This window comes from Ambystoma mexicanum, chromosome 13 (assembly GCF_040938575.1).
Source record: "Ambystoma mexicanum isolate Mex_15411 chromosome 13, UKY_AmexF1_1, whole genome shotgun sequence".
NCBI classification, from domain to species: Eukaryota; Metazoa; Chordata; class Amphibia; order Caudata; family Ambystomatidae; genus Ambystoma; species Ambystoma mexicanum.
Window position 1 is genome coordinate 100,425,095 of NC_090938.1, and position 9,670 is coordinate 100,434,764.

Here is a 9,670-nt window from a genome sequence, read left to right on the forward strand (position 1 = left end):
TACTTGCCTGCCAGTTGAGCCTCTGATCCTCTTCAGTTTGGAACTACTTTTCCTGTTGGGTGGGGCAGGAGCCACTCCCTAGATTCAGAACACTGGAACTCTTCTGGAAAGCAGGAACTCTTTTCTTACCTAGGCGTGGCTGTGGAAGGAGACACCTAAGCACTACAGGAGGCTATTTAAACCACACCCGATGGATGAATCTTGCTTTGCGTTATTCTGCATCCTCTGCAGAAGAACGCTCATCGTGTCTTCTGCATCTGATCCTGGGCCTAAGGAAAAAGGCTTACCATCCTGAATCCAGTCTTCAGCAACACCTATAAAGACAAGAAAGAACAGGTTAGCATTACGGTCTTCAGTGACAGCTCTTCACTTACCTGGTCCATCGGCTGTCACCAACGCCTCGCGCTGCATTCCGGCATCTGAAAGACAAAGGCTTACCAACTCTTCGCACGCTCCGGAGGCCTTCGGCGCTGCATCCCGCATCTGAAAGACAAAACAAGGTGCGTTTAAAGACATTGGGGAACTTTAATACTCACGTGCCATTACTCCTTTCCACATCTAACCCAGTGGGTATTCCGGCACCCTGCAGCCGCTCCGAACTTGTACCTGCAAAATAAAAAGACAGTTAGAGCGCATCGTGAAGCAGGCAACAAGCGCTTACTTACGTGCTTCCAGGCGCTTCTATTCATCACACGGGCTCCATCTTCAACTCACTTCAGCCCGTCATCCGCCATCGCCGGAACCCTGCAAAACAAGAAACATCATTACTAAAGACTTTAAAGACATTAGAATTACTCGAAACTTACCGTTCGTGCAGTAAACGACGGACAGCAGTCCTCTGAAGTCAAGAGGCCTGCTCCCCTTATCCAGTGAAGAAACTGGTTACAGTACCCTGCCCCGAGGCAGATGGAGAGCACGGCGTTCACTTACCTAAGGTGAGAGCGTTAACCTTTGGGGTTCTACAGGAGAAGAGAAAGGGAAGAAGAGAGAGACATTCAATAACCCAGTTCCTTAATCCCATATTTTCTATCTGCAGACATCTTACCCTTCGAGTCAGACATACAGTGCACAGAGGTCCAGCCCAAAGAGCCAGCCGTGTGTTACACATCACCTTTGAAGATACGGTGTACGCCCAGTCAAGACCGGCGCCTCTACGGGAATCATGTGAGCGTTACAAGAGGGCCCGATGTAACAAACAAAACACACTCCTTTGTCAGGGCTTTCACTTTCAAAAGTTCCAGACTGGTCTCCCTATTTCAGGCTCTTGACCATGGATCCCCCTCGTCCACGTTTAGATCCCTCTTGATACCAGAATCGAAGACATTCGAATGTGCGATGGGTTAACTTAAACCGCTGCAGGACCACTTCGATCACTTTACACAATTTCCACTTCACATGATATGATATGATCGGTTATTTATAACTCGCTTAATACCCAGAGGTTTCTAAGCATGGACCCAGGGATCGACTCTGTGTTGCTCCGTGTCGTTTTGCTTTAAAGGTGAGCACTTTCCTCCCGAGACATCAATCTTCTACTTTTGTTTCTTTTGTCAGGATACCGTACAGAGACCTTCGACTCGACATATTCATAGTGCTGGACCACTCGGTCAATGGTATTGTATCCTTCCTTCTAATGTTCAGATATTCACCAGCAATTTAGCCTCACTCGTGTCTTTCATGACACGTGTTTAACAATTTTCGTTTCAGTGCTCGTTGTACAATGTTGCTGCTGGCAATCTTGACTTCAACACAGACCGGACTTGCATCGGTCTCCCGAACTCACCGCCTGTGTTGTTCTCTGTCGCTTCTTTGTTCTTGGAGCCAAGGACGATACCGCAGCATCTGCTGCTACCCCCTGCCTCGGTCAGTTACGCGGGAGGACCCTCGTTACCTCTGACGCACAATGCAGGATTCTTCACCCTTGTTTCCTGGTCTTAGTTTTTTGCCTGGAAGGTTTCTTGAAAGTAACGACTTCCTGCCACAAAGGTCAAGGGTGTTGCCCCTCTCACGAACCTCTCGTGCCTGGCCGTCTTTCTCCCTTTGTTCAGCTGCCAACACAAAACTGCTGTACCTTTTGTGTGTTTTGCCTCACGCAGAGTGTGCTCTCATGCTCTGCCTTTTATCCGTGTGGGGGAAGTGTAATGGAAGTCAGGTTTGAGTGATTGTCGATAATTGCCTGATCTTGCCTGACCATAGTATTGGGACATCTCATGTACACGGCTCGTGTGTGAGTCCGTTTTCTCCCAGAGCGGGCTGTCCCAGTAAAAGTGTTTGTGCAGGAAAGGGAGGGGGTTGAGTTCCTAAATATGCCATCAGGTAGGATGGGCTAAAGGTGTTAACAGGGAAGAGAGGGATACTGCGTCTCAGCATCCGGTGTCCAACTCCCCGAAGACCCCTCACCCAGGTGATCCTCCCGCACTGCTCTACCCCTAAGAACTCGATCAAAAAGTGATGGTCGTGTCCTGGCCACCAGGAAGACCTGGATGACAGATCCCGAGGGACTAGTAGGTAAGACACCATCTGGTTTCTCACACCAGCCACACAGAGGAAATCTGCTCAGGATCCACCAGGTGGCCATTGTGATCATTCAAAACCTGAGGAAAAAGCTGTTGGACCTAGGACAGAGCCCTGCCTTACTCACACTTTAACTGCAAAGTTGGTCGAGTGTTGACCAATTTATCTGTAACACGCACACACAGGCATAATTCTTGCATAGAGGCCAGATGACCTGCAATGGACTCTTACAACCCACATAGGATGAAAGTGTCCCTCACCAGTGGACTGCTTAATGAAGGTGGTGAAAAGCTTCCCACCCTTGAGATCTACATATTCATTTTAATAATGGCCCATCAGTGTAACTGTTCTTTTTTGCCCATACCACAAAAAAATTGCACCTTTCTCAGTTTACCACATTTTGTTTTTCAAACCTCCAGAATGACATTGGCCCTTAGTCAGACACTTGTCAAATGCCTTACACGATATAAAGATATCTCAGTTTAAAGATCTTTACAGCCAGATTGTGTATTTGGATAAAATAAAATGCTCTGACAGGCCATATTAAGCCTTGCATATCCAGGTTAGGGTCTGTAGACCCTTCTGAGCAAACATGAAATGTCCTGAACTATTATGAATTAAGCACATTTTATTTTCACCAATGCCTTTGCAAGTTGATCTCATGTTGAATCTGTCTTTTGCAGGTCTTTACAGCATTGGCAAAGAAAGCTTATTGGTGGAGTTGGCAAAGGAGTTTCAAACCTGGATTGTTGTAAGTCCGGAGAAGCTTGATTTGCTGCATCTCTTGGAACTGGAAGATGTTTTCACAAGTGTGGAAGGGGCAGGTAGAATCCGTGTGATTGAGCAATCGGCTATCAACTATGCTAACTTGATGCGTTGGAACCAGGCTCAACCAACGATTGCCATTTTGCCCACCAGTCGGCCGGCATTAAAATGGCACAAGAACATGCATGTGGTTCCATATTCAGACCATTCTTCCTTCCAGGAGCTGTTAGCTTTTGTAGAAGAGTTGAAACCCTGCTCTTTAGAACCTGTGGTTAAGAACCAATCATGCAAGATGTATTTCAAAGACTACCTAAGCTCCCCCAAAAAAATGTTGTTGAAAGTAAAGGTTCCTGTTTCAGTTCAAGCATTTATGAGGGATCCATCTAGGCGTGTTTCCAGTGAGGGGAGAAAAATTTCACGCCGACTGATATTGCCAGCCTCTCGTCAAATTCACAAAGGAGTTGTGTTTGAATCTCCGAAGAAAGGTGCACCTTGTCTGGAGGATATTTGCAGCCCTGTAGAAAACCAGGAGCAAGCACCAAAAGTATACATGGATGGAGCCTCAAGTCCTAAAAGAGATTACTTGAAGAGACCAATGCCATATGACCAGAAAGCAAAATCCTGTTTGGAAGGGAATTGTAATAACAAGAAGCATCCTCTGCAGTTAACGCATGACATGGTTTATAGCTCCAGCCCTTCTGACCACAGCACACCAGAGATTCCACAGGACAAGAATGTGTCCTCATCTTACTCTAAAAATGACCTGCTTAGCTGGCTCACAAACATCTCCCCTGCGGAAAATACGGGCAAGACGATGTTGGATCCTTTACCCCTCTCACCTCCGAAGGTACTTACGGATGAAAGTATTGCCTGTAACGTTGTGACGGAGAACAACATTTTGTCTTCACTGAACATCAAAGGTGTTTCTGGCAAGGAAAGGACAACAACTGATAACCACTTGTTCAACGTCCATCAATCTTGCGGGGCTCGAACACCTGCTAAGCAAGAGGGGATGTGTTCTGTTGGTAGTTCATTCAACATTTCAGATGGCAGTGCGCATAAACAACCAGAAGATCAATTCCCTTTAGTTCCGCTAAATAAAATGATTAAATACAGCGCAGAACAATTCCACAGAGCAGTCGAAAACTATTTTGAAAAGTTGAAAGGCCCCCCAAGTAATTCTGTTACTGAACTTTCATTTGGAAAAGAAACAATCATACATGACTGTGTTGCTTGTGAACACCATTCTATGTGTACAGTGTAAAGCTGAACTTTGTGGGTTGCTGGGCTTGCACTGTCTTGGGCTAAGCAGATTTATTCATGGGCAACTACTCTTGGAGTACCATGTTCTTGAATTAGGTTTGCTGTAAAGAATTTACTATGATTTTTTCAAATTCTGTGTGCAGGTACATTTATTTTTGATAAGTTGATGTGGGTTTTCATGCAAGAAGATATCGGCTGATCATTTTCTTGCAACACTTTTTTATTTTAATTTTAATTGGCTATTAAGTCATCCACCAGAGAGAGATTTTCCACTTGTATACACAACAGGTTTTTAATTACCTCGTATTCCAACTTCGACATACTGTAACCTCCCCACCAATAAATTTGACATACACTTCATATCGCTGCACAGTAATATCAACATGTTGTAATTCTATCCTCTGCCTTGGCATCACCTACCTATGTTATATACCATGCCCCCAGTGTTTCAGCTCCTTGAGCAGACATCCCTTCAGACTCCGCGTGACCACCTTTGGTTGGCAATTGGCTCCTAAGTACCTCCCATATAACTATTGGTGTCTGCTTGGGGTGTGCCATAGCACTGTACCGCTCTTACCAATCATTGCACATTATAAGGTCCTGTACCCTTGTTGTATATGACTAGACAATCTCAGCATCTACCACAGTGCAATATTCCTTTCTGGAATACCATAACCAAATTATAAAACCTCTCTTGTGTTGCAGTTAGCTTTGCGGTTAGCCCAAGTATCATTTTCTGAGTAGTCACGTGTGTTCCCATTCCTAATATACCTTCAAAAGTCTCGATGACAGTCTTCCGTTATGCCAACAGTCCCGGGCACTTCCGCGACAGGTCCAGGAAAGTACCTCTTGGGCCTCCACGTTTGTGCTGATTAATACGGTGGAGGGTGATGCAAGATCTTCTCAATATTTTGTAGATTTCTTGTTCATAGCAGCCCGCCTGTCTGTGGGCATTCTACCACCAGTCTGCTACTGATATCTCCTGTTATATCTTATAGACTATCTCTACTAGCCACTCCCCACCCACCTCTGGGCTTCAGAAGGATATATCTGTTAATGACTAGTTAACTGACACCCCAACCCCTTTGGTACTGGTTCTGCTGTGCATCGCTTGACCACCACTTTGTCACCATATCACACCCTCTTCATCAAAAAGACCTCTTGTCCTAGCCCCAACTAGTAGTACGTTCCCAGTTGTACAAATCCTTTTAACGTTGAATCATCCTCTCTAGCCATTCACATGTCATTTGAAGGTTTGATGTTAAGCGGTAACAATCTTCGTGCAATTAATAACAACATAATTATTTGTCTGTTCAGGGTTGTAATGTGTAACTATCAGCTTGAGAGGGCACCCAAACATCTAATTATTTTTGTGTTTATCAACAATGTGGTGCTTTCTGCTTTTTGATTTGGTATTTATAGTAATATTGACCCCCGTCCAATATTTAGTTTTATTTGTTGGAATTCAGCGGAACATCAGGGTTCATGGAACAAATGCCATTTTACAGTGTTTTCTTAGTCAATTGTTATCTTGTGATACAAACCAATTATTCTCTATCTTGGTGAATGTATCTCCAGAGAAAAGGATTTCCTTGCATTCCTTATTTTTTTTAATGGAAATATTTTTCTCCTTATTTCTTGCATGACAAATGTGCAAATGGCTTTCTCTTGTGGCATACCAATGAGAGTGTAGAGACATTTCTCCAGTGGCCCACATTCTGCTTTATGCTGTATTTCTTTCCAAATCTCATTAGTTTTCTACATTTCTTTTTTTACTTCCAACTGCTCACCTGATAGTTTTGATATCTTGTACTAAAATGGGATTTATTTTGTCAATTTGAATACACAGATATATGTCAACATTTAAATGTGTGGAACCCATCGCTACACATACATTTTTCTTCATCCCAATAAAGTGTTGCATTATTATAGTTAATCAATTAGACTCTGAGGTTATGCCTACCAATGAGCGATCTCTGCACACTTTGGTTCAGATAAGTCTATCAATACAAACCACAACACAGGTCCTACAGCACCAACTCTTGCGCTCATCAGCCTCCTTAACTCTTTATGGTCTTCAACTATTTAATTTGCTATGGGAGAGAATGACCTACAACTGCTTCCTTTTATAAAATGGGTTTATTACAGGGTTGATGCTAGCGACTTTGAGGTTACAGTTGGACTTCCCATATAAATTACACTTTTTAGGATGCTTATAATATTGGTACCATTCACCGAAAATGCACAAAACCTTACAATAATACTAATGATACCCCTGAAGTGCTCTGTAAATGCTTTTGAGGTTCTTTTAAATGGGAGGCAAAGTTATGGGGGTGTCCCAAAATGTATGTTTGCCCATTACTATTGTCATAGGGCAAGTTCTGGCCTCATCTATAGCCTGAACCGCTGGATGGACATGAAGATGGGCATTTCAGTCTTCCAGTTTAGAAAGAGCAAGCAGAAACAGTCTGCCATCTTGATCTTCCGAAGAACACTTTACTGAAAAAAAACAGGATCTAGCAAGCGTATGGCCCTCATTACGACCCGGGCGGTAAGTACCGGTCATTACTGGCATGGCGCAAGTACCGTGTCCATACTGGCAATAGACCGCTAAAAGCGGCCTATTACGAGAACGCGGGCACGAGCTTTGCGCCATGCCGGTAATGACCCCGATATTAGCTCCATGCTGGTAAGGTTTTTCTTCGGGCTTCAGTAGGGCGTTATTTGCATGTCCACCTGACTTGTGATGTTCCCCTGTTTGCACCATGCCGATATTGGCGGCATGAAGGGTCGCGTGCCCGCGCTCCTGGCGCTATTAGCGACGCCGTTACTGACGGTGCCGCTAATAGCGGGTTGGCGTGTCCTAATCGTGTGGAGCGGTAAGCGATGCCAGTAATCCTTTACCGCATCGTTATTCACTTACCGCCTGGGTCGTAATGAGGGCCTATATGTGATTAAAGTTAAGATTGGAATCCAGATTGAAACCCAAAGATTTTACAGAAGTTACTAGGGAACGATAAATACTCAAAGAAGTGAGAAAGGGCACGCTATTCCTGAAAGTGTGTGACAGACAAATAGCCAGATGAGATCGAGAGAGGATTTGGAAGGATTGGGTTTTTAAAGGAATGCAGATAACAACATTGTGCAAAAAACAAGGGCACCTCGTCTGGTAGGCTGCATCTGTTGGAAACAACACTTTAATGTAGAATTGAGTGATGTTATCATACTTGTACACATTAAGACATGACACGTTCATTGGATCTCCCAGTGGTTCTTGTAAGGGTGTCAAAGAAGGCAGTTGACCACAAGGTGACATTTTTGGGGTATAAACTTTTAATTACCGAAGAAAGAATCTTCACTATCCCTATCTGAGGGGTTTCCCTGCATCAACCTAAAACTAAGGAATAAGTCGGAATGTCCAATCAAAGTAAAGTTCACTGTCCTGTGTCCAAACCTATGTGTCCTTACATTAAAACTAAGGATGCTATAATCAAAAAGTTCTCATACCAGGAGAATAACTCCCTTTTCCTGGTGTCTTGTAAAGGTTCTCTTGAAAAGAAGACGCAAGCCAGGGGGGAATGACTCCCTTCTGCTGGTGCATGGGTTTACAATACTTCTTACTGTCCCAGTTGTTTGGGTCAGGAAAATGCCTTTCTTCGATCTTTGGTTTCGTGACTGTAGTTATTTCTTCAGCCCGGTGGAATGGCTTCCTTCACTCTAGCTTTCCAATGGCTTAATACCTTGGTGAAGCGTACAGCTTCCTTACCAGGAAAATGACTCCCTTCTCCTGGTACTTGTGATCTGTCCAAAATGTCCACAAACTTTAGACCATGGGAACATTCCCCTGGTTCCTCGTTATCAGTTTTAACAATGTCCAAAATCTTTCAGTGATCCTCTTCCAGTCACTGTGGAGAGGATGGTTCCCCGCTTAGATGTTTGTTTCACATGTCCTAGGGTCCTAGACCCTTCTCTGGCGGTGTGAGGAACTAGTGGTGGCAACAGAAAAGACAGAGATCACAGTTTAAGGGTGTTTATTAAACTCTAAATGCAGTGTGGAAAAACACCTATTCTAAACGGAAATCTAAGATGGGTGCAAACGTCGACCAGCAAATGAAAAATAAGGCAGTCCTTGTGGCGTAGTGTCAAAGGGCCTATACTAAGAAAAACCTATTGCCAATTCCTTAAACTGATTACAAAAAGAGTGTGGGATAAGGGTTCAATAAAGAAAGAAGTGTTCACAAATAAATCAGGATGTGATTGCCAGGGGTCTCCCTTCCCCACATTTTCAGCACGGGACAAGTTGGGACCTTGGAGCACAGAACACGCCTCAGCTTTCTCAGCACGAACTGACAGTTCAGTTACAGCTATCACGTTCTTCAATGGTTAAGTCTCTTTTCAAATAAGTCTGTTGCCTTCAAGGGCCTGATGCATTCAACAACAAACAAACAAAGTTTATTCTCACTGGACTGTGGGTGAGGACCTTCCACCCCTGTATCTCTCTCGATTAGACTCGGACCCACTTGACAAGGGGGACCATTCAATTCCACTGGTCTTCTAATGCTTCTCACTTTCACTGGTCTTAATGTCTTTTAAACGGTTCTTCAGGGCCGTTGGGCATGTGTGATGCTGGTCAATTGCCAGACTTTGCCTGACCCTTGTATTGGGCCATGTCAGGTAAACAGCTCTGGTGTTTGTCTGTGGTCTTTCATGTTGTGTGAAAGTGTTTGTGTCGGAAAAGGGGGGGGCAGTGTTTTGGAATATCCTACTTAGTAGGATGGGGAAAAGGTGTTGAAAGAAGGGGGATACCGCGTCTCACCCATCGGTGTCCCATTCCTACTCCCCGACGAACCCCCATCCAGGTGATCCTCCATCACTGGTCCACCCCCAGGAACTGGATCCAATAGCGATCCTGGCCACCTGGATGACCGATCCCTGTGGACTAGCTAAGGAGACACCTTCAGGTTTCTCATCACATACCCTTCCTCAATGTGATGTAGCCACATTTGTTTCTCTGGGGAACTGGGAAAGAAAATCTACATTTCCCTGGTCTTTTCCTTTTCGTTGTTCCACTGTGAAACAATAGGGTTGCAGGGCTAGAAACCATTGCATGACCTGAGGGTTGGAGTCT

General features: G+C 44.4%; 1 protein-coding gene across 2 annotated transcripts in view; it reads left to right on the forward strand.

Annotated features, from left to right (window-relative positions):
* Positions 1–6,478, forward strand: part of LOC138520941 (5' exonuclease Apollo-like) — a 95,300-nt gene extending 88,822 nt beyond the window's left edge. Inside the window, exon 5 of one of the 2 annotated variants that reach the window (XM_069633371.1) lies at positions 3,198–6,478. In XM_069633371.1, the coding sequence (XP_069489472.1) occupies positions 3,198–4,543 (1,346 nt within the window). In that variant the 3' untranslated portion in view covers positions 4,544–6,478. The remainder of the gene's footprint in view (positions 1–3,197) is intronic. The other variant, XM_069633372.1, reaches the window with a different exon arrangement.
* Positions 6,479–9,670: the final 3,192 nt, after the last annotated feature.